This window comes from Cygnus atratus, chromosome Z (genome assembly GCF_013377495.2).
Source record: "Cygnus atratus isolate AKBS03 ecotype Queensland, Australia chromosome Z, CAtr_DNAZoo_HiC_assembly, whole genome shotgun sequence".
Lineage (NCBI taxonomy): Eukaryota > Metazoa > Chordata > Aves > Anseriformes > Anatidae > Cygnus > Cygnus atratus.
In genome coordinates, this window is record NC_066396.1 from 34,639,394 (window position 1) to 34,663,579 (window position 24,186).

At 42.1% G+C, this 24,186-nt stretch overlaps 1 protein-coding gene across 9 annotated transcripts in view; it reads left to right on the forward strand.

The window, feature by feature from the left end:
• Positions 1–24,186, forward strand: part of CCDC171 (coiled-coil domain containing 171) — a 168,116-nt gene that overhangs the window by 506 nt on the left and 143,424 nt on the right. For 5 of the 9 annotated variants that reach the window (XM_035569707.2, XM_035569711.2, XM_050716509.1 and 2 more), the window contains exons 2-6: positions 2,398–2,470; positions 5,569–5,707; positions 7,624–7,798; positions 14,924–15,105; positions 21,681–21,824. In XM_035569707.2, the coding sequence (XP_035425600.1) occupies positions 2,415–2,470; positions 5,569–5,707; positions 7,624–7,798; positions 14,924–15,105; positions 21,681–21,824 (696 nt within the window). In that variant the 5' untranslated portion in view covers positions 2,398–2,414. Of the gene's footprint in view, positions 1–365; positions 480–2,394; positions 2,471–5,568; positions 5,708–7,623; positions 7,799–14,923; positions 15,106–21,680; positions 21,825–24,186 lie in introns of all 9 variants that reach the window. The other 4 variants (XM_035569709.2, XM_035569708.2, XM_050716508.1 and 1 more) reach the window with 4 other exon arrangements.

Here is a 24,186-nt window from a genome sequence, read left to right on the forward strand (position 1 = left end):
ATATTGCTGATGTATCTGATACAACACAGATATTTTAAAGCAGATTTCTGTAATGGAAGACTAGTTGTGTTGCTGCGTTCACCTAAACTTGGCTAGTGACTCAAAAAGAACCCCCCACACTGCCTCTCACCCTCCTCCAGTATTTTAAGTATTACTTAACAATAAAATAATACTCCAGTATTATAAGATATAAAATATCTCCCTTAGTATTTTGGAGATAAATTGAATTTGTTATCCTCTTAAGAGAATCAAGACTGTAAGGAGTGGAACAGCATATACAGACTACACAACATTTTGTGTTGGCGTTCTTCTGAAAACTCTGGCAGCAGATATTCTATAAAATGCATTATTTTTTTCATCTACAGCATTCAAGCTTAGAGGACTCACTGTACAGTTCTTTTTGTTGGGTAAAGCTGATTTCAAACTACAGTTGGTGGTGATTGTTCACACGACACAGTAGCGCTGTTTGGTAACTATTTGTGAGTGTTGACAAGTGATTCTTTCATTATGTTGCTAAGGAAACTAAAGTATGTCTCTGTTACAGGCTTTAATGTTTTTATTGTATGGAAAAGAGTAATATTTGAAGCTTCTCAACTAAAAATATTTATAGTCGAAGGTGATGTTGATTCTCCAGAGTTCATAGACTTAAAAAGCTGCATAATGGAGATCAAGAGTTCATCTTCCACAGTCAGTCGTGCAGTCCAGGAAGCTAGTGTCCAAAAGCAAACGTCAGTCCTGTCTTCAAAAAGGGCAGGCAGCAGAACCGAGAAAACCTCTGCTCCTTCCTTGGGAAGGTGATGGAATAGCTAATCCTGGAAACCATTTCCAGACACATGAAGGAAAAGATCATCAGTAGTAGTCAGGATTCACCAAAAGGAAGTCATGCCTGACCAAACTGGTTACGCTTCTATAATGAAATCACCAGCCTGAAGGACGGGGGTGACAGAGGCCAGCGGATACTGTCTTCCTAGACTTCACTAAGGCCTCTTACACTGTCCTGCATGAGAGAAGCTGCTGAAGAATGAAAAACGGTATGTTGAAGGATTAGCAGACAGTGAGGTGGATCGAAAAGCAGCTGAACAGCTGGACCCAGAAGGTAGTGGTCAGTGGTACAAAGTCGCATTGTAGGCCTGTGATGAGCAGACTGCCCCAGGGGTCAATACTGTGTCGAGTTTTGTTTAACATATTCATTAACAAACTGAATGATGGGGTAGAGTGCATCCTCTGTAAGTTCACCTACGAGACCAAACTGTGGGGAGGCTGAATTAACCAGCCATCCAGAGGGACCTGGACAGGCTGGAGAGGTGGGCTGACAACAAACCTCATGAAGCTGAGCAATGAGAAGTGTAGAGTCCTGCACCTGGGTAGGAACAACCATGCTGCGGGCCAGCCAGACGGAAAGCAGCTGTGTAGAGAAGGACCCGGGAGTCCAGGTGGACACCAGGTTGAACATGAGTCAGATGCGTGCCCTCGCCACTGAGAAGGCTAACGGTATTCTGGGCTGCGTTAGGTGAAGTATCGCCAGCAGGTCAAGAGAGGAGATCCTCCAGCTCTACTCTGCATTGGTGAAGCTGCACCTGGGGTACTGTGTCCCGTTCTGGGCTCCCCAGTACCAGAGAGACGTGGACGTACTGAAGAGAGTCCAATGGAGGGCCACTAAGATGATCAAGGGGCTGGAGCGCATCTCCTCTGGGAAAGGAGGCTTGGAGTGGATCTTACCACCGTGTATAAAGATCTCAAGGCAGAGTGCAAAGATGACGCAGCCAGGCTCTTTTCAGCAATGTCCAGTGGCAAGACAGGAGGCAACAGACACAAACTGAAGCACAAAAAGTTCCATCATCAAGAAGCAGTCCTCTGCTGTGGGTGAGGGAGTGGAGATCGTCAAAAGCTACCTGGACATGGTCCTGAGCAACCTGCTCTAGGAGGCCCTGCTTGAGCAGGGGGTTGGACCAGATGGCCTTCAGATGTCCCTTCCCAGCTCAACCATTCGGTGACTCAGCAATGGTCTGCAGTAATGCCAATTTCTGGTTAAACCACCTACCACAAACAGCATGTGCCAAACAAAAAACTGAAGCTGCTAAGTGTGACAGAAGAAACCATCTGGGGCCTGAAATGTGTTATGACACTAAGAAAACAATACCAAACAAACCAAAAGACACCACAGCCATAAGATTTGAGTGCGTTATGAAAAAGTACAGAATGAGGTCGCTGTTTTAATGTCACCTGAAAGGCTTCTCTCCCATTTAGAAGCTGATATCAAATATATGCACACTCACAGATACACTGTTAATTCCTTGCTGTTTCAGACTTGCCTTCATTGAATATTACTTTAGATTTATTTTTAAGATTTTTTAATAAAGTTTCCTTTCCATTATGTTTTCTTTTTTTTGCTAGTAGACTTAAAAAGCTGCATAATGGATATCAAGTGTTCGTCTTCTACAGTCAGTCATGCAATCCAGGAAGCTAATTGGTGAGCTTTACTTCTATATTTTGTAGTTCCGTACTATGGTTCATCTCTTTGTGGCTAATTTTCAAGGTCCCTGAAACTGTGTAATTCAGCCTGAGGAAGAATAAGATGTGATTCATCAAAGCCGTGCCATGCTGATATAGTCACCATATAAAAAGTTTTGCTTGAAGATACTTGTAATGACCATCTGATGTGCTGGAATTCTTGTATGAGAATTACAAAGACATGACTTAGATATAGAAGGAGTTCCTGTCTGCAGTCAGGAATGCTGACCTGGAGTGACAGAAAGATTCTGCATTAGCTGAGGTGGTAGAGGTCAGCTTTAAGTCTTATATGCAGGCTGTATTTTTTACAACCTGGCATGTTTGATACTTAGCACAATTAAACTAAGCTTTAGTTAATTCTGTTTATCTTAGCCGTAACAGCTATTTACCACTATTTAAAGCCTCATTATACAGAGCTGGCAATGATGTAGGCAGGAATAAGAAAATTCCATGACTACTAACTTTGGTTAGGCAGACTGCAGACTGCTCCTTGAGGTAGAGGAATTTAGCAAGATTATACTTATAGGAATATTAAGAAATAATAATAATAAAATAATCACTGTTACAAAGTTTACAGTTTCTGCTAGATATGGAGGAAAAGATAGTAAAAACCTTTTCTATAACGTTCTGTGTCCACTATAGCTAGCTGACTTAGGAAGTGAATGTGAATTTAAAGCTTTTCAGTTACAGAAAGGCATTTTGCAGTGTAGAACTCAAAAGCTGTTTCACCTGTCTATGTCTTGAAGAAATTTGAAAATGTTACTAAAATAGTGCCTTAGACAAAAGCTGTAGCTGGTGAAATAGATGTTTTTGTTCAAAACCTATTACTGATGAACTACGAATATATGAAAATGGAAATACAAAGTTTTCTCTGAGTTTCTATTAGATTGCAAATCACACATGTGAAACTTTCCAGGGATTTTGTGTGGTTTTGTCTTTGATTTAAGCTTCACTGAGCTTTGTACAGTAACCCTTCTGCTTTACATATGAACATGGAAGGAAGAATCTCCTCCAATAGGTGGCATGAAAGTACTGCATGCGCTGGAGATAATTACTGGCTTTAAAGAAGAAAAATGACACATGCACACTAACCCCACCCCCCAGCTAAAAAGTAACATAATCATTGCATAGCCTATGTTTCCTTGAAGACTGCAGAGAGAGGAGAAGGACAATTTGGATTCTGATTTTCTCCCTAACCTGTGCTTTGCTAACTCTGGTCTTCTTTTAGCTGCCTATAAATGAGATTGATACTTCTTGTATCATCCCTGAATAATGACATGTCTGTCTTTCATCGGTTGTCTCCAGCCATGGAGAAGAGTGGAGGGGAAAATAAGTCTCGGTGGACACTTACACGATGTCCGCAAACAAGCTTTTATACAGTTTCTGGAAGGTCCAGCTGTTCAGATCCTTCTTGTTTCCTGCTTGATTTACCACATTTTCTTACTGCTATAGCTATGAGTTATATAAAATAGCAATCCGTGATATTGCTTACTTTGTTGTTGATCTTTTGCCCTTTGAGTGATGTTGATTCCTTTGGGTATGGCTACCACAGTAACCCCGAAAGCTAGTAATGCACCGATGGTTTTCTCTCAGTGCGCACAGGTTTTAATGATCCTTATCTCCTACAATTATTAAACATATAAAACTTGTTAAATACACAGCACCCCATAAAACAATTACTGATGACATACAGTTATATTGGTCTCATAGGTAAAGTCTGTCTTGGTTTTAAATGAAAATAGACTTAATATTTATTTCATCAAAATATTTTTTGACCTTTTATAAGAAATAGAATTTCATCCTTCATTACTAGTGATGTCTTTAAAGATAACAGTCAAAAATATATGCTATTGTTCTTGTTTTTGACAATGTTCTTGTCTTTTTTTTTCTGCTACATGTATCATCACGTAGGGCTCTCAGAAAATATTAGTTGTGCCTCTGCACAAACCCAAGGGTAAAGAGGTCTTAGAAAAAAAAAAAATTAAATCCCAGTAGATTCTGTTGTTTTGCAAGTAATGCTTAGGACTCTTAAGACAAAGGTAAGATAATGATTTATCATTTTTAATTCAGTGTGAGATGATAGCACCTTTTTGGCTAATCTGATTATGTTTCTCTTCATGGTATGTTTCCTAGTGATTCTGAAAACTTTTGCTTTTGTATGGAGCAGCTAATTACTCCAGCCAGACTTTTTTTATTATATATATAGTAAATATAGTATAGTGTGTGTATATATATATATTTACTATATATATATATTATATATATATAAAATGTGAAGACTGAGTTTTAACTCTTGAAATAAATTTAAAAGTGGCCAACTTGAAATTACAGTAATTGCACACAAGATTATAAAACTAGCATATTTTAATGAAATGTTCATTTTTGTACTCAATTTCCAGTCTATGTATAAAAACTTGCTTCTATTATTTTAATATTGCTTGTGGTTCGTAAGGACTGGTCCTGCTGTCAAGTAGTTTTTCTGTTAAATTTAATTCTAATTGAAATGAACATATTAGCTATTTTAGAGGACTAGACCTTTAATAGTTATTATGTTAGTAATCAGTTGCTTATCTGAAATGCAAATGTATGCATCTTTCAAAAATATGTAAAGATTATTTTGATTCCAAATATGTGCATTTGTTACATGATAGGGGTGGTTTTGAGATGGTAAGTCAATGCTTTTTTTTTTTTAAAAAAAAAAAAAGAACCATACTGCAGGAGATAAATAAGAGATGGAATGATGTTTTGAAAGTGTCGTGAAAGATTATTGAATCAATAACAAAGACAACGAAAAACAATAAAAGAACACGTTTTAAAATCAACGTTTGGAAACACAAAACATATATCTATTTTCAGTGCCTACAGCTACATCCTGTATCCTGCATAACAAGCAATTATATGTAACTCTTTTTTCAAAAAGCAATAGTATGATAACAACTACATGGCGTAATTTGTGAATGTTTTGAATTTTTGCCTCACAAACTAATCATTGAACTAAGGGACCACTAAAATTTATAAGGAGTATTCATGTATTTTGAAAACATTCGTATTTTGCAGCCTAGATAGTGCCAAGAATGAGTCACAGTTACTAAAAAATAGCGATGAATCAGAATTGGACACTGATGAAGATCTAGCATGGCAACTCTATGAAGCTGAAAAAGAAAAATTAGACATAGCCATTAAACACCATCAAGAAGTAAGTTTTTTTTGTTTGCTTTATTTTGCTATTTTAAGAAATGTAATCTTCATTAAAATGTAATCTTCATTAAAATCATATTCTTGCATGATGTGTTGAAAGTGCAGTCATTAGCTGAAAAATAATAATAAAGGTGTCACTCTACAGACCTCTCATACCTGTTTTAGTGTCTCTCCTGTCATTGTTAATAATTAAAGTCATTTCAACCTTGGTGCAAATTTTCTGCAAGGAAAATTTCTGCCTTCACCAGTAGTTTGTTAGATAAAATTGCCTAATGGCACAAAAAGATAGATGCCACAGCTTGAATCTAGCTTGATAAAAATAATGTATTTAGTTCTTTATTCTATTTTTATTTTTTCAGAATATTAGGGTAGCATTTTAATTCTGTGGAGATCATTTTGCTAGCTTTATGACTCATGGTTGTTTTTGTTTGTGTACATCAAATCTAGGTAGGGTATCCATTGATTGTCTTGCACTGTCTTACCTTATACAAATTTGCTATTTTGCAGAATTTGTAGCAAAATCTATAAAGTGCAAATGTTGTGGAATAGAATCATAGAATATCCTGAGTTGGAAGAGACCCACAAGGATCATCTAGTCCTGCTCCTGGGTCTGCATAGACCACCCAAAAATCAGACCCAGTGCATTGTCCAAAAGCTTCTGGAACGTTGGCAGGTCTGGGGCCATGACCACTTACTTCCCTGGGGAGCCTCTTCCAGTGGAAGTGTTTGTCAAGCACTTGGCATTGTTTAATGAAAGCTTTGTTCGCAGGGAGATTATTTTACCAGCATTACAAAGATTTTTCCTGGTGGTATTGTAGCAGATTAGTATTGAAATGAAGTGGTAATAGCAAGAAAATACTTTGATACTTAAATTAAGATAGATTAAAAATTTTTGCATTTGTATACATAAGAAAAGGTGAGCACTGAGTACAGTGGTAGTTGTAATCAACTGCAGAGGTTTTGATGCTTCCCTACACTTAACTAATGCCAATCTGAGGAGTGATGTGCTGCTTTAAACTGTGCTTATGTGGAAGTATTACTACTATGGATAGTAATTCTGTTCCTAGCAGTTTTCTGGGGGTGATGGATGCAGGTTGTCGTTGGTTTTGTTGGGGTTAAATCGAGCCAGTAAACCAAGTTTGCTTTTCCACATCCATTTATTATTGGGGTGTGTACATAGATGAAGAGATTCCTGCTTCTCCCACAGTAACTTGCTCTTGTGCTGCATTCTTCTTCCATTGTCCCATCAGCTGTGGTGTTATTCTGTAAAAACGGGCACCAGAAGCTATCTGGATTCGAAGAATAACCTCTTAAATTGTGAATTTGTAAAGTGGGTGTACATAGCAAAATTAATGTGCTGTACCATGTTGCCGTTGTTTGTACTGCACAGTCAGGTTGCTTTTTAAGTAGATGAACTACTTGAGAGACTGTTTCTATTTACAGTATAGTTACATATAATGGGAGTGCTCAAGTTACCTACAACTAATATCATTCCAGTCAAGAGGCATCCCAACATGACTGTTCTTCAAAGTGTTAAATTTGAAGAAAATTAATAGAAAATTGCCTGTTGAATAGAATGTTTTAGTAGCTGCAGTTTTTAATTTTGAGGTGCAAGAAGATGACACTATCATGACTTACTTTCTTAAGGTAGAATAGTTTTGAAAAATGAAGTACTTATACTTTTAAGTACCTGAACTTGATCTAGGAATATGCCCAGTTTGCATATAAAACAATGACAGTATATTTATGCAGATTTTGTCATTTGCAAGACTAGTTTTTAAGTGTAATAAGAAGGTAGCTGTAAATGCAACTCAAGATATCTTCTGAAAATACTCTGCAGGCATATTTTTGTAACATGCTGCTTATTTAAGGGAGCATTGTTGCCAGTTTTCTGAAACAAATTTTATTTTCTAGCTGTCTAACCATGAAATCCAGATTGTCAAATTACGGTGTGAAGTTGAGAAAGGAGAGGCAGTGCGACAAAGTCTGGAGTATGAATTGGCAGTTGCCAGAAAAGATGCTAATTTGAGAATGCGTGATGCAGAAGAGGAATTAAGTGTTGTAAAAACCAGGCTTGTGGAGCTGCAAGGTAAGTTTCAGAAGAGCAAATGCTGGTAAGTGGTGAAGTCTGTTACAGGTCGGGCAGACAGATGAGGTGCAGTAACTTGATTAAATTTTCTACTTATTGCTGTTTTTCTTTAATCTCTCTTACCTATCTGTTTTTGTAAACTGGTGTGCTTGTTGGTTCCTGTGTGAATTAAAACTAACCTACTAAGCCTATCATCCCTTTTTATTTTTCTCCTTGTCTTCCGTTCCCTCTTTTGCTGCTGTCCTTGTACAGAGTTGTAATCATGGTTAACCCATGATTAACCTGTCCCGGTTATTGCAATGTCCAGCAGTTCTTCATTCCCATTTTGGGAAAAAAAATCCTATCCATTTCATTTGTTTCCACTATTTCCAACAACTTTGTTCCAGCACTTCTCATCATGCAACTTCTGTCTTTCATCTCTTCAAAGGCTTCAAGTATTTCATTATTCATGTCTAGTTCCTATTCTTCTCACCCTCCTCGTTTCTCTTCTTATAGGTAGTAGAACATGTATGTTGTGGAGTTATTCTATTCGGGGGAAGGAGTATGACATTAGTATGTAGAGGGGAAAGTTTTTACCTAGACATTTTTTCCTACTAGTGTTATATTCAGAAATTCAGATTTCCTTGATCCTTCTCAACAGATTATGTGAAATTTCTCATTCTTACAAGTAAGTGAGGTCCATCTTTAATTATCTAAGTAAGAATAGAATCCTAGAATTATAGAATATCCTGAGTTCAAAGGGTCCCACAAGGATCATTGAGTCCAACTCCAGTCTCCACACAGGTCTACCCAGAAGTTCAGACCATGTGACTAAGTGCACAGTCCAAACGCTTCTTAAACTCCGACAGGCTTGGTGCAGTGACTGTGTCCCTGGGGAGCCTGTTCCAGTGTGCAACCACCCTCTCAGTGAAGAACCTTTTCCTGATATCCAGCCTGAACCTCCCATGTCACAGCTTGACACCATTCCCGCGGGTCCTATTGCTGGTCACTAAAGAGAATAGGTCAGCGCCTGCCCCTCCACTCCCCCTCGTGAGGAAGCTGTAGACTGCGATGAGGTGTCCCCTCAGTTTCCTCTTTTCCAGGCTGAACAGGCCAAGTGACCTCAGCCTCTCCTCATACATCTTCCCCTCTAGGCCCTTCACCATCCTAGTAGCTCTTCTCTGGACATTCTCCAATAGTTTCACATCCTTTTTGTACTGTGGTGCCCAAAACTGCACACAGTACTCGAGGTGAGGCAATATAATATTACACCTTTTTAACCTAGTACATGAGATACAATTGTGAGTTTGATGAATCTTTGATTTTCAGTGAAGAGTTCAGAGTGCTGCTAATGTAGATCTTATTCTTCCAAGGTCTGAAGACTTGTAAACTTGGAAATACATATTGTACCAGGTATTTCTAAGATAATTAGAAAGCTGAAGTTTTTACTCCCTTTTTTCCACTGCTCTGGAGAATAAAAGGCAAAGTAAAACATTATTTTTTGGGGATTGCAAAATGGAAGAAGGGTTTTTTAAGGATTTCCCTACTATTGCAAGAAGTGTTAGTTTCTTACATAAAGGAAGGCTATCTTTTACATGTTCATATTATTGCTAATTTGCATGACAGTTTTTGAGTCTGTTCTGCTTTAGAAGTGATCAGTATGCGTGTGCATTTTAAAATAATTAAAATCTCATGTTGTTATATACTTTACGATTTAGAAAAAGCTGTATTTGTTGGCTGCTACGGTGGGCATGGGGCTGTTGGTTACCTGTGCAGGAGGAGGTATGTGCTAGTCAGCTCCACAGCTGATGAACCCAGCAAGCAGGAAAGCGTGCCCACCAGCAAGCATGTGGTACTTCTGTGGAAAAGTAGCCCAGAAAGGGTGGTAAATGCTGAGAGGAAGCAAAAAGAAGAAAAAAGAAACATCACCAGAGCAGCAGGAGGGAGAGGTGGCTAGAGAAAAAGAAGAAAGGAGAGGCAGGAACAGAGTAGGGCTGGGGCCAAAGCAGTGATGGCCCAAGCAGAGACAGAGGTAGGACTCAAAAGGGACTACCATTGGTGGAGGAATCACAGTGCACTGACCCTGGTCTCCTGCACTGCCCATCACCTCAGCAAATGGACCGATTGCAATATGCAGTGAGAGGACTGGAGAGCAAAAAGGAGATAAGAGAGATTTTGCAGAAACAAGCGGCATTTTCTGTGTGTGTCAGTATATTAGTTTGTTTCTGGTATTGGAAGGAACAGTGTTTAGTAGTCTGTTAATTGTCAATGAATTAAATTGGTTGAAATTCCCCAAACTGCTTTTTTTTCCTGTGCAACGGCCACTGAAGAAGTCAAAATAATTATGAAGTTGCTTCACAGTTCTTCTGCTGTTTTTGGTTTACTACTTGTTTTCCTTGGTCACTTGGAGCTTTATTCAGTTATTTGGTGCTGTGATGTGACCCCATCTGGCACTGTATACCAGTGTGCAAAGCATGGGAAATAAACAGGATGAGCTCGAGATCTGTGTTCGGTCGCAGGGCCACGATCTCATCGCTATCACAGAGATGTGGTGGGACAGCTCGCATGACTGGAACGCTGTCATGGAGGGCTATGTTCTCGTTAGGAAAGACAGGCTGGGGAAGCACGGGGGTGGGGTTGCCCTTTATGTGAGGGAGCAATTAGAGTGTACCCAGCTCCACCTGGGGGAGGGAGAAGGACAAGTGGAGAGCTTGTGGGTGAGAATTAAGGGGTGGGCTGGCATGGGGGACACTGTTGTGGAGGTGTACTACAGGTCACCAGATCAGGAGGAGGAGGTCGATGAGGCCTTCTACAAGGAGCTGGTAGTAGCCTCGTGATCCCAGGCACTGGTTTTCATGGGGGACTTCAGATATCCAGGCATCTGTTGGTTAAGCAACTTGGCCAGGCATGCGCAGTCCAAACGGTTCCTACAATGCGTTGAAGATAATTTTCTGACGCAGGTGGTGGAGGAGCCGACGAGGCGGGGGGTGCTTCTGGACCTTGTCCTCACCAACAGGGATGGGCTTGTTAGGGATGTGAAGGTTGGGGGCAGCTTGGGATGCAGTGACCATGAGATGGTGGAGTTCAAGACAGAACTTGGTGGAAGAAGTAAGGCAAAAAGCAGGATTGCCACCCTGGACTTTCGGAGGGCCAACTTCGACCTCTTCCAGGACCTGCTTGGGGGTATCTCCTGGGCTAGGTTGCTAGAAGGCAAGGGTGCTTGTGAGAGCTGGGCAACATTTAAACAGCACTTCTTCCAAGCTCAGGATCGGTGTATCCCTAAGAGTAGGAAATCAGGGAAGGGGGGCACGAAACCTGCGTGGATGAGCAAGGAGCTCATCGACAAGATCAAAAGGAAGAGGAAGGTCTATGAAATGTGGAAAAAGGGCCTGTCCTCTTGGGAGGAGTATAGAACTGTTGTCAGGGCCTGCAGGGATGTGACGAGGAAGGCTGAAGACCACCTAGAGATGAAGCTTGCAGAAGAGAGAAAGTATAATAAGAAGGTTTTTTTTTAAGTATGTAAACAGTAAAAGGAAGACTAGGGATAACGTGGGTACCTTGCTGAACGAGGGGGGTGTCCAGGTAACGGGAGACGCCAAGAAGGCGGAGATACTGAATGCTTTCTTTGCTTCAGTCTTTGCTTCAAGGACTACCCCCCCCGGGACTCCTGTACCCTGGAGGGAGGAGAAAGGGACTGGGAAATGGAGGGCTCGCCCCTGGTTGATGAGGGAGTGGTTCGGGAGCATCTGAGTGGGCTCAACGCACACAAATCCATGGGCCCCGACGGGATGCATCCATGTGTGCTAAGGGAGTTGGCAGAGGTGATCGCTGAACTGCTCTCTATCATCTTTGAAAGGTCCTGGAGAACAGGAGAGGTGCCTGAAGACTGGAGGATAGCCAATGACACTCTGGTCTTCAAGAAGGGCAAGAAAGAGGATCCGGGAAACTACAGGCCAGTCAGTTTCACCTCTGTCCCTGGAAAGGTGTTGGAACAGCTCGTTCTGGATGCCATCTCCAAGCAATTGGAAGAGAAGAAGGTTATGAGGAGTAGTCAGCATGGATTCACCAAGGGGAAGTCGTGCTCGACCGACCTCGTTGCCTTCTATGATGGCATCACCAGCTGGGTAGATGGGGGGAGAGCAGTGGATGTTATCTACCTTGACTTTAGCAAGGCTTTCGATACTGTCTCCCACGACATCCTGCTAGCAAAGCTGAGAAAGTGAGGGATAGAGGAGTGGACAGTAAGGCGGGTTGAGAACTGGCTGCCTGGCTGAGCTCAGAGGGTGGTGATTGGTGGCGCAGAGTCCAGCTGGAGACCTGTGACTAGCGGTGTTCCCCAGGGGTCAGTGCTGGGTCCGGTCCTGTTCAACATCTTCATCAACGACCTTGATGAGGGAATAGTGTCCGCCCTCAGCAAGTACGCCGATGACACAAGTCTGGGAGGAGTGGCTGACACGCCAGAAGGCTGTGCCGCCATTCAGCAAGACCTGGACCGGCTGGAGAGATGGGCAGGAAGAAACCAAATGAGGTTTAATAAGAGCAAGTGTAGAGTCCTGCACCTGGGAAGGAACAGCGGGATGTATCAGTACAGGCTGGGGGATGACCTGCTGGAGAGGAGCTCTGAGGAGAAGGACCTGGGGGTCCTGGTGGACAACAGGTTGGCCATGAGCCAGCAGTGTGCCCTGGTGGCCAAGAGGGCCAATGGGATCCTGGCATGCATTAAAAGGAGCATGGCCAGCAGGTCAAGGGAGGTGATCCTCCCCCTCTACTCCGCCCTGGTCAGGCCTCACCTGGAGTACTGTGTCCAGTTCTGGGCTCCCCGGTACAAAAAAAGACAGGGATCTCCTGGGAAGAGTCCAGCAGAGGGCCACAAAGATGATACGGGGCCTGGAGCATCTTCCCTATGAGGAAAGGCTGCGAGACCTGGGTCTGTTCAGCCTGGAGAAGAGAAGACTGAGAGGGGATCTTATCAATGTTTATAAATACCCGAAGTGCGGGAGACAGAGGGATTTGGCCAGCCTCTTCTCAGTGGTTTGTGGGGACAGGACAAGGGGTAATGGCCACAAAATGGATCACAGAAAGTTCTGCACCAACAGGCGAAAGAACTTCTTCACGGTGAGGGTGACGGAGCACTGGAACAGGCTGCCCAGGCAGGTTGTGGAATCTCCTTCTCTGGAGATATTCAAGGCCCGTCTGGATGCCTGCCTGGGCAGCCTGCTCTAGGGAACCTGCTTTGGCAGGGGGGTTGGACCTGATGATCTCTTGAGGTCCCTTCCAACCCCTACAATTCTGTGATTCTGTGATTTAGCAGCTTGGAAAGAAGGGCTTGTTTGTGGCCTGTAGGCCTCCTCAGTATTTCCTCCAAATTGTTTTTCTACTGTTCTCAGTGAGTCTTGATTTTCTGCCATCTTACAGTCCTTTCTCATTGTTTTGTCCACTGATTCTCTATGTTGTCTTAATGTGCCTCTTTTGTTCGTTTTGCTCTTCTTCAGGTGGGAAGAATTTTCAGAAAACTGAGATGAATTTGGAATAAAAAACTGTTAGAAAGTGGTGATCACTGAAATGCCAGTGCATTTAGTTGTGTTCATAAAAGTGAGAACCTGATAGAAAATACTTCCATCCAAAAGCCAGCTTGTGAAATAAAACAATGTTCCTAGTCAAACCACTTAGTAGGCATAGGTAATAAAGGTTTCCACAGCATTTAAGGTTTTGCAGAAGAGCATATACAGTATTCCCCTATCTCAGGGCATTTGCAGGGTTTAAATCTTCGGGGCAGCACTAAGTTTCCTTGGAAAAGCCAAGCCTTTTCTTACTAGCCTAACCAGCCTTGGATTATAGAATCATTGAATGGCTTGGGTTGGAATGGAGCTTAAACACCATCTGGTTCCGACCCTGCCCATATGGCAGGGACACCACCCTCTAGACCAGGTTTCTCTAAGCCCCATGCAACTTGGCCCTGAACACCTCCAAGGATGGGGCATTCACAGCTTCTCTGGGCAACCTGTGCCAGTGCCTCACCACCCTCTGAGTGAAGGATTTCTTCCTACCATCAGATCTAAATCTCCTCTCTTTTAGTTTAAAGCCATTACCCCTCGTCCTATTGCAACACTCCCTGACAATGAGTCCCTCCCCAGCTTTCGTGTAGGCCCCCTTTAAATACTGGAAGCTGCAATGAGATCTCCCTGTAGCCTTCTCTTCTCTACGCTAAACAATCCCAACTCAACATGTCTTCACAGGAGAGGTGCTCCAGCCCTCTGGTCATCTTTGTGGCCCTCCTCTGGACCTGTTTTAATAGGTCCATGTCCTTATTATGCTGGGGGCCCCAGAGCTGAATGCAGTGCTCCAGGTGGGGTCTTGTAAGAGCAGAGTAGAGGGGGAGAATCACCTCCCTCAACTTGCTTGTCACACTTCTTTTGATGCAGCCCAGGATATGGTTTGCCAGTTTGTGTTCATTTTTTTATCCACCACTGCCCCAAGTCCTCTGCATGGCTGCTGTCTACCTACTCATCATCCAGCCTGTATTCATGTGTAGGATTGCCCTGACTCAGGTGCAGGACATTGCACTTGGCCTTGTTGAACTTCATAAGGCTCACATAGGCCCAGCACTCAAGGCCATCCGGGTTCTTCTGAATGCCATCTTTTTCTTCCAGCATCTCAACAGCATCACTCAGTAGGTTTTCCTATAGGTTTTCCTACAGTTCCTTTTATTAGGCAGGTGCATGTCTTTATAGGTTTTAATTGTCTTTAACTGAGCTTAAAGTTAAATGCTAGAGACCAGCATCTATCAGATAGAAATATGGAAATTAGCTGGCCAAGTACTGTAGAAATCTGAAATTGTCCTCTGTGCTATAAAGACCTCACTTGAAAGAGTTATCTCAGGTTTTTAGTCTTTTCCAAGAGGAGAAGGGTTTCAGTTTATAAAAATCTCTGAAGCATTCTTATGTCCTTGTGTGAAAGATACTACAGAAACTCAAAATTTTATTTTTTCTTTATTGAGGAAGTGGTGTTCTCCAGTGCTCAAAATGTTAATTTTCTAACGTTCCACAAAGTATCACTATACACAGATAAACCAACATATGTTATACTTTTGTTTTCTGAACATGCTTAGCAGTAGTACTTGTCTTTCTCTTTTTCTGAAAACAATAGTATTGAATGAAAAACTTCAGCAGAAAGTGGTAGAGACTGAGAAAGCGTTTCATATTGCTCAACAGAAGTGGAAAGAACAACAGCAAAGACTTGCAAATGAAAAGGATGATATTCTCAGAAAATGCAAGGACGAATATGAATTGCTTCTTAAGGAGAGAACCAAACTGGAAAGTGTTTTGCAGGTATGGTGTATTAATAGTTGGAAAGATGAATTGCATTAGATGATGCCTGGAACTTTTTTTGGTGAAGAAGTCTATGCGGTGCGTTGTTTTTTTTTCTGGTAGAGAAAAAAGAGTCCCACAAATAGATAAATATTGCAGCATGTTTCTGAAGAATATATAAAGCTGTATAAAGTTATGCTTACTGTTTTGCAGTCTTCCTTGCTTTGATGGAATGCGTTATAGCTGGCTTAATGTTAGCAACTAAACCAAGCTACCAGTGTACTATGGTGTTGAGGCCCACTTGTACTATGGTTCGGAGCTGAGTTAGCAGAATCAGGGAAGCCCAAGACCCAGTTTATGACTCCATTTCCCTTTTGACTTCCCTAGTTTGACGCACAGTAGCCTCTAAACATGAAAATCACTTGTACAGTAAGGAGACAACACACTGTCATGGAACCCACTGTGATGACGGGATTTCTATGTTGTTGTACGTTATTCAGTTGATGCAACATCTGAAGAACATGATGGTTTAAAACTTCATTGACATCTATTCTTTCTGTAGGCTTAGTATTAGTGGAAAGAATGACTGTGCTTGGAAGTTCTGCTGCTTGGTTAGGAAAAAAAACACATTTAATGTTAAGAGGTGGTATGTAATCTGCTTTATACTGTGGATTTGTATTCTTCAGGTAATTAATTTCATAATATTTCTGGAAAGTCACTTTTGAAGTTGGCTTGCACTGGTATGCATAGATCCCTTAGATAGACACAGACACAGATTTCTAGGTTGGAAGAGACCTCAAGATCATCGAGTCCAACCTCCGACCTAACACTAAGTACTCCACTAAACCATATCGCTAAGCTCTACATCTAAATGTCTTTTAAAGACCTCCAGGGATGGTGACTCCACCACCTCCCTGGGCAGCCCGTTCCAATGCTTAATAACCCTTTCGGTAAAGAAGTACTTCCTAACATCCAACCTAAAACTCCCCTGTTGCAACTTTCGCCCATTCCCCCTCGTCCTGTCACCAGGCACGTGGGAGAACAGACCAACCCCCACCTCACTACAGCCTCCTTTAAGGTAACTGTAGAGAGCGATAAGGTCGCCCCTGAGCCTCCTCTTCTCCAGGCTGAACAAGCCCAGCTCCCTCAGCCGCTCCTCATAAGACTTGTTCTCCAGACCCCTCACCAGCTTGGTCGCCCTTCTCTGGACTCGCTCAAGCACGTCCATGTCCTTCCTGTAGCGAGGGGCCCAAAACTGAACACAGTACTCAAGGTGCGGCCTCACCAGAGCCGAGTACAGGGGCACAATCACTTCCCTAGACCTGCTGGCCACACTGCTTCTTATACAGGCCAGGATGCTGTTGGCCTTCTTGGCCACCTGAGCACACTGAAATGTTAAATGCTAAAATGTTAGATGCTAAATACATTTATATTTTTATTATTTTTTGTACTTATTCCATAGTTAAGCAATCCAAACCAGTTATGTTTCAAACAAATCTAGTAATATAATGGTGCGGAAGTGCTGAGTTAACATATGCAACCTTTACCTGTTCCACAGGCTTCCTAATAATTACACAATTATGGTTTAATCATTTTAACCTTTATAATTGATAATTGAATTACCTTTTGCCTCAGCAATGTAATAACACCATTTGAGCAAAAGTGAGCACGTAGTCAACTATGGTTATCCTTCATACTTTTAAAGAAGTGTAGAGCAAAGGCTCTATAGGAAGGTTGATAGCCATTTAGTCATGTGAATGACATGTGGAGAGAATGGATTGCTACTTAATGAGAGATACTTTATATATATATATTTCCTGTCATATCCTTTTATAGCTTCCTTTAAGATGTGGGAGTCTTGACTCAGCTGGGCTGGGCATTGGTCAAGCAGTGGAAAATTAGCTGTGCTTTCTTCCCACACAGTAAGCTCCAGTCCTGGGGCAGTGCCATATAATGTTCTCAAGGGACACAAAACAGTCCTTGTCTGTAGCATCTTGGAAGCTAAGTTCTCACAGGAAACTAACCTATTGTACTGTATTGTGATGCTGTTTGTCAGATTCTATACCGTACCTGTAGGAGGAGCTCTTAAAAAAATCAGAGCAGAGAGAACTCCTTAATTAGATGTATTCTAAGAATACTGTGAACTCTCTCTTCAACTCTTTGAAGGCAGGACCTGGAAAGAGAGGTGCAATGAGACCTGAAGCAGAAACCAGGCAGTGTGTGGCTATGTAGTGTATTTGTGTTGTGCTGCAGAATTGTATTGTAATCTTAATGGTCAGGAGTCTTGGTTGTGGAGAAGGATCCCACAGTACTGGATTTTCTCTGATGGATGGGCAAAAGGGAGGTCTCCACGATAAAGGTGGTGCCTCCAATGTGTGTGAATATGTTAAACAATACTCCGAAGGAGCAGCTAAGAGGAGTAAATGAATAGTTGAACAAAAAATAGAGAAAACCAAGCGAGGAGGTGGTTTCAGAGAAAAGCATGATTTAGTTGGCAGGTGATGCCCTAAGGTCCTTTTCAAACCTGCAGAAACTCAGTATGTAAAAAAAAAATACTAGCTATAAGCTATGAAGAAACCTATTTTTAGATACAATGTTTCTTTTAAGTTGCCAAGTAAAGCAGGTTAAGGTAGAGCTTTGGCTCAGAGTTCTGGTTAACATTAGGCTGAGTGAGGTTGAGGAGGATTTTGAGTAGACTTGTGTTCAGTTCTGCAGTGTTCTGTAGGAGTCACATGCGATGAGTTTAATACTGGAAAGAAGATATATAAAAAGAGCAGTGTTAGAAAGGTATGCAAACTTAAGTGATGTTTGGCCCAAGGTTGAAAGAGGATGTGGATTGCTTGGGACATTGTATTCTGTGTCAGCCGATGTATATGCAGAAGTAAAGGTGATCAGCAGAGGCAGACACTTTGTTTGTAAATGGAGTAAAGGTAGAAAATTGTTCACTCTGAAGGTAAACTGTTTTAAGTTTTAAAGATATTTCAAAGATATTCCAAGTTATGAAATGAAAGCTAGATGAGAGAAAGTTTAATGAGATTCTGAGTATGTACTCAAATCCCATTTGGAAAAGCTGCACTTCATGAGCTGTAACTGTGAACTCAGCTATGAGCATCCTGAGGTAAGCATGGAAATGAAGTCAGATTAACCTATTGAAATGTGTCTCTAAGATATGTCACCATAGATTCAAGTAATATCCTGAGTTGGAAGGGACCCGCAAGGATCGTTGACTACAGTACTTGGGACCACACAGGACCACCCAAAAATCAGACCAAGTGTCTGAGAGCGTTGTCCAAACACTTCTTGAACTCCAGCAGGCTCATTGCCTTGACCACTGGCCTGGGGAGCCTGTCCCAGTGCCCGACCACTCTCTGGGTGCAGAACCTTACCTTAACACCCAGCCTGACCCTCCCCTGTCCCAGCTCCATGCCGTTCCCTCGGGTCCTGTCGCTGTCCCCAAAGAGCAGAGCTCAGCGCCTGCCCCTCCGCTTCCCTCATGAGGCAGCTGCAGGCCGCCATTAGGCCTCCCCTCAGCCTGCTCTGCCCTGGGCTGAGCAAACCAAGGGACTTCACACCTCTTGCCCTCTAGGCCCTTACCATTTTTGTTGCTCTCCTTTGGAGGCTAATAGTTTTATGCCTTTCTTATATTCCTGTGCCCCAAACTGCATATGGTACTCGAGGTCAGTGCAGAGCAGGACAGTCCATTCCCTCGACCGGCTAGCGATGCCATGCCTGAAGCACCCCAGGGTACAGTTGTCCCTCCTGGCTGCCAGGGCACACTGCTGGCTCATGTTCAACTTGTTGTCGACCAGAACCCCCAGATCCCTTTCTGTGGGGCTGTTCCCCAACCTCTTGTCACCCCAGACTGTGTGTACAGCCAGGGTTGCCATGTCTCAGGTGCAGAATCTGGCACTTGCTCTTGTTGAATTTCATGCAGTTGGTGATTGCCCAGCCCTCTCATTTGTCAACAACATCTCTCTGCAAAGCCTCTTTACCCTCAGGGGACTAAACGACTCCTCCCAATTTAGTGTCATCAGCCATCTTAACTAGCATACCTTTCAGTCCTGGTTCCAAGTCGTTTATGAAAACATTAAAGAGAAGTGACCCTAAAATGTAGCCCTGGACAACCCCACCAGTGACTGGCCACCAGCCTGACATTACCCCATTTACTAAATAAACCCTTTGAGCCTGACCCATCAACCAATTGTTCACCCATCATATTATGTACTTGTTTAGCTGTATGCTGGCCAGACGTTTTGTCCAGAAGGATGCTTTGAGAAACAGTATTGAAAGCTTTGCTGAAATCCAAAAAGATTACATCAACTGGAGGGAAAGTAATCTCTCTTATTTATAACAGGTTCTGTAGTGTGCTTTATAGGGTGTGCTTTGCATGCCGTCTGTTTCATAATAGAAGAAGGCTTTGGAGTTCAACAATAAGTGCAATAGCATCACCCTGTGGTTAGCCAGAAGATAGTATTCCTTCCCAGAAGCACTGCAGAGTTTTTTCTTAAACTACTTGTGCAATCACATTGTTTATATACACATTTATATATGTAAAAAATTAATAAAAAACAGTTTTGCATCAGCAATGTTTTTTATAGGCATATATATATAGTAAGTGTGCACATGACATGCAGACATACATGTATGTTTTTACATAGTGAAATATGTTTGTACCTTTTAAGTGCAGGTGACTATTGTGTTAATCTGGCAAAGTTTCATACTGCATAGGAGCTGGAAAAGCTCCGAGACTTCTCTAAGATTCTGAAATCCTACGACTGATGTTGACATGTATAACTGCCTCAATGTATTCTAGTCAATTGCAGTCTGACTGATGTTAACTACTTTCCAGTATAAAATGATTTTAAGTTTTGATGTACTATTTTCCAACAAACTAGGCATTATTTACCTTGCACATGCTTTTCCCAGTTTATTTTTTTAAGTTCTGGAAGATGTACCTGAAGAGATATATATTTCTGTATCTTTTCAGTGTGGGGAGAGTGTGAATAGTTATGTATTACATTATTATTATTTTTTTTATGTCATTGGAGGAAACCCATGTATTGCATTGATACAAGAGGAGAAGTTAGGGGATTAGTTTAAATACAGTTTGTTTCTGTGTATATTATTTTTACAATATTGTGATTTGCTTTAGGTTCCCATTCTAAATTCACATGTTCCTTGTTAATTTTTCAGAGGTTGAAAAAAATCATACCATAGTGCCTGCACATAAAAGAAAAGAGAAAATAAGCTTACATTTTCAGTTAGCAATTGGTAATACTTCGCATCTTAGAGTAGTCATGATTTTCTTACTGTCATGGTTGAGTGGTCAAAACTCTCTGCCTTCAAGCCAGAGGAACGTATAAAATCCCTTTCCAGACTTAGGAAAGGATTTGCATTTCTTTGATCTTCATGTATAAACATGGTTCTGTCAGACTTCAGTCTTCCAAAGAATCATTTTATATGAATAATTCATTTTCTCCTCCTTTTCCTCCCTGCTTGGGAGATGCCTTATGATTAGTAATTTCTAGGAACAAGAATATGTGATGTAAGCGTAATAGCAGAATTTGCAGACCAGCTGAATAGCTTTGGTGTATTTTTACAAAATGTCTCTTGCCATGATATTGAATAGGATTAAATGAACAGGAAGATTTACTGTGATCTTTCTGTGTTTTTCACAGGAAGCCATTTTAACAAATTGGGTCTCCAAAGGCTCTCCAACTAAATCGCTGGATTTATGGCTCGTTCCTGATCCCAGTTATGGGAAAGCTTATTCCTGTCCACTAGACCAAAGCTATTCTTTCTGAGACTTCTGGGATCTCCAGCTTAAGTATATGCTAGACTACTGGGGGTTCATTATTTGGCTACTTTCCTCCCAGCCAGGTGTGGTATGAATGTGGATTTTGCAGCTGTGACTCCACAGAGCTACTGAGTCCAGTAGCACTAGTAATTATCCCAGCCTGTAGCTTGTCTCAACTTCTGAATTCAGAAATCGAACTGGGGAATAGCTTGATTATTTTATACTACTAAGAACTACTTAGTAGTTCTTATGCGTAATTGTTTAACATAATTCAGCTTCTAAACAAAAGGAAGTCTTTCTAAGGTTAGCAAAACCAAAGATTATTAGTCTGTGGGAGTAACCCATAGACTGTCCTAAAAGTGCCTGATCTGTTTTCAAGTTCTAATAATTAAAACCAAAGCAAAGTAGAACTTCCTGTGTATCTTTTCATGAAACACACTTAGCTGCTTCCCTCCCCATCATTGCCATTCAGCAGGGCGAGAGAAGAGACTGGAAGAGTAGCCCTTTCCTCTTTAAAGAATAAGGTTTCCTGTGGGGAATTGTCTCTGTTCTTGGTATGATTGCAGAATGTCATATTCGTAGTGATTCCAAGCTAACACATTTTAGCTGATGGTGAAGAAAGAGCACATATACTGTTGGGCAAATGGTTCTGTTAACAGGTGCTAACTGGTTAGATTTTAATAACTGTTTCTAATGCAGTTTCCATCCACAAAGCATTCCTCTTTTGAGCTTTTATTGTTATACTTTTTTTTTCAATAAAAGCATCTTCACTTTTTTTTTCTTTTTTTTTTTTTTCTAGGAGCAGAGTAGTGCACTGCAAAATATACGCGAAAAAGTGAAAGATGTGGTGCTTGAACATGAGTGGTCTGAGCTGCTTAGGCATCAGGTCAATGAACTTGAATGCAGTGCTGAACAAGAGGAACGACTTAAAAAAGAACTTGAAGTAATGCATTCTGTTTATTGCTGTTAGTCTCAACAGACACTGAAATTCTGAGCAATTTCATTTTTGAGGGATGGAACCTCCCAGTTAGGTGGTGACTTTTTTGTACTGAATTAACAAAATGTTGAACATCATTTTGCAGAGGAGGCTGAATAGGCCAATGCCTTGTACTATTTATGTCTGGCTTGAGACTGATGTTTGAACAACAGGTGGAAAAAGGCTTATATGAACATGAAAATAAGGTTAAGATGAATTACCATTACTGTAAGAAATCTGTACATTCTCAGTAACCATTTAATATGTCTTTCTTCTTTTTGTCTATCCTCCGTTCTTTTTGACTTAAGAACAGGTTTTGAGAATAAGTGAATTTACAATGGGAAATATACCAGAGCTGAGAAAGGCACCAGATGTTGTGCTACGTAGAGAGAATAACGTGCTAGAAGATCACAGTGGTGTTATGCAGCTACTTCCTATCTTGTATCTAAATGCTAAGGGTAGTTTTAGTTTGTTTGTCGAGTGAAACCTGTTGCTGAGGAGTCTTACATTTTTCAACCTACTGCCTTGTAATTGTGCTCCTTTTAATAAAATGCTAGTTACAGTTCATAGAATCATAGAATGGCCTGGGTTGAAAAGGGCCTTGAAGATCATCTAGTTTCAACCCCCCTGCTCTGGGCAGGGTTGCCAACCACTAGAGCAGGCTGCCCAGAGCCGCATCCGGCCTGGCCTTGAATGCCTCCAGGGATGGGGCATCCACAACCTCTCTGGGCAGCCTGTGCCAGGGCCTCACCACTCTGTGAGTGAAAAACTTTCTCCTAATTTCTAACCTAAATCTCCCCTGTATCAGTTTAAAACCATTCCCCCTTGTCCTGTCACTATCAACACATGTAAACAGGCCCCTTGTTTGGACAGTTCTCTCCAAAGTTTCAGTATTTTGTTCATCTACTGAGTAGTTTTTGTAGTAACCATGTGTGGTGGTTTTACTGAACTCCAACATAGCTGCTTTATCATCCCACCTCCTCAAAGGGAAAGGGAGAGCAAATAGAATGGAAAGGGCTCAAGGACTGAGATAAGGACAGGGAGATCACGCAGTAATTATTGTCATGGGCAAAACAAACTCAGCACAGGGAGATTAATGTAATTTATTACCTATTGCTAACAAGCTAGAGCAGTGAGAAACAAACAAAAAACACCTTCCCCTGTATGCATCTTCTTCTACGTCCCCCCCAAGAGTGGCGCAGGTGAATGGGGGGCTGCAGTCAGTCCCTAACGCTTTGTCTCCACGGCTCACTCACGGTCACTCTGTGCCCCTGCTCCACATGGGGTCCCTCCCATGGGCTGTTGTCCTTCCCGAACTGAGCCTGCAGGGGCTGCCCACAGGCAGCAGCTCTTCAAGAACTGCTCCCACATGGGTCCATCCTTCAGGAACAGACTGTTCCAGCATGGGTCCCCCGTGGTCAGCAGCTCCCACCAGACCTCCCGCTCCACCAGGGGCTCCTCCACAGGCTGCAGCGTGGAGATCTGCTCCATGTGGGACCCATGGGCTGCAGGGGGACAGCCTGCTCCACCAGGGGCCTCTCCACAGGCCACAGGGGAACTGCTGCTGCCTGCCTGGAGCACCTCCTGCCCTCCTGCTGCCCTGACACTGGGGTCTGCGGGGCTGCTTCTCACTCTGCTCTCCCAGCTGCTGTTGAGCAGCAGGTTTCTTTCTCCCTTTCTTCAATCTGCTTTCTGAGAGGCTCCACCAGCGTTGCTCGCTGGCTCAGCTCTGTCCAACAGCAGGTCCCTTTTGGAGCCATCTGGAGCTGGCTCTGGTCTGACATGGGGCAGCTGCTGGGCTCTGCTCACAGAGGCCACCCCTGCAGCTCCCCTGCTACCAAAACCTTCCCACATAAACTCAATACACCACCTTGTCTGAGCATGTGCTCTGGACCAAGACATTCTTGGTAGAACCCTTGTCACTGAAGAGAAGTGTGGTGACCAGATGATTCTTTACCCTGTTGTAAGTTTTCTATCAAAGGTATTTTTAAATATTTTCTGCAACCAACTTTAAATAATTGGCACTTGCCGGATAATAGGGGTCCTTAAAGGAATAAGTGACATACAATTTTTAGCTGTGTTCTCTGTTATTTTTCCCCTGAAAGGCAGAAGAAGTGTTTAAAGCATTGATTGCTAGGAAGTTAGAGCACTGCATTAAAGATGAAGTACAAAAGAAAATTCCTACAGGGAACATCAAAGCTCGTCAGCTCAAAACACTGATTATTGACCAAGAAGGTAGACATTTGTGCCCTCAAAGAGATCTACAGGTATTGCAAGCTGCGTGTATTGGCCTAGCCAGAATTGCCTTCAGATGGAAAGTGCTATGTAC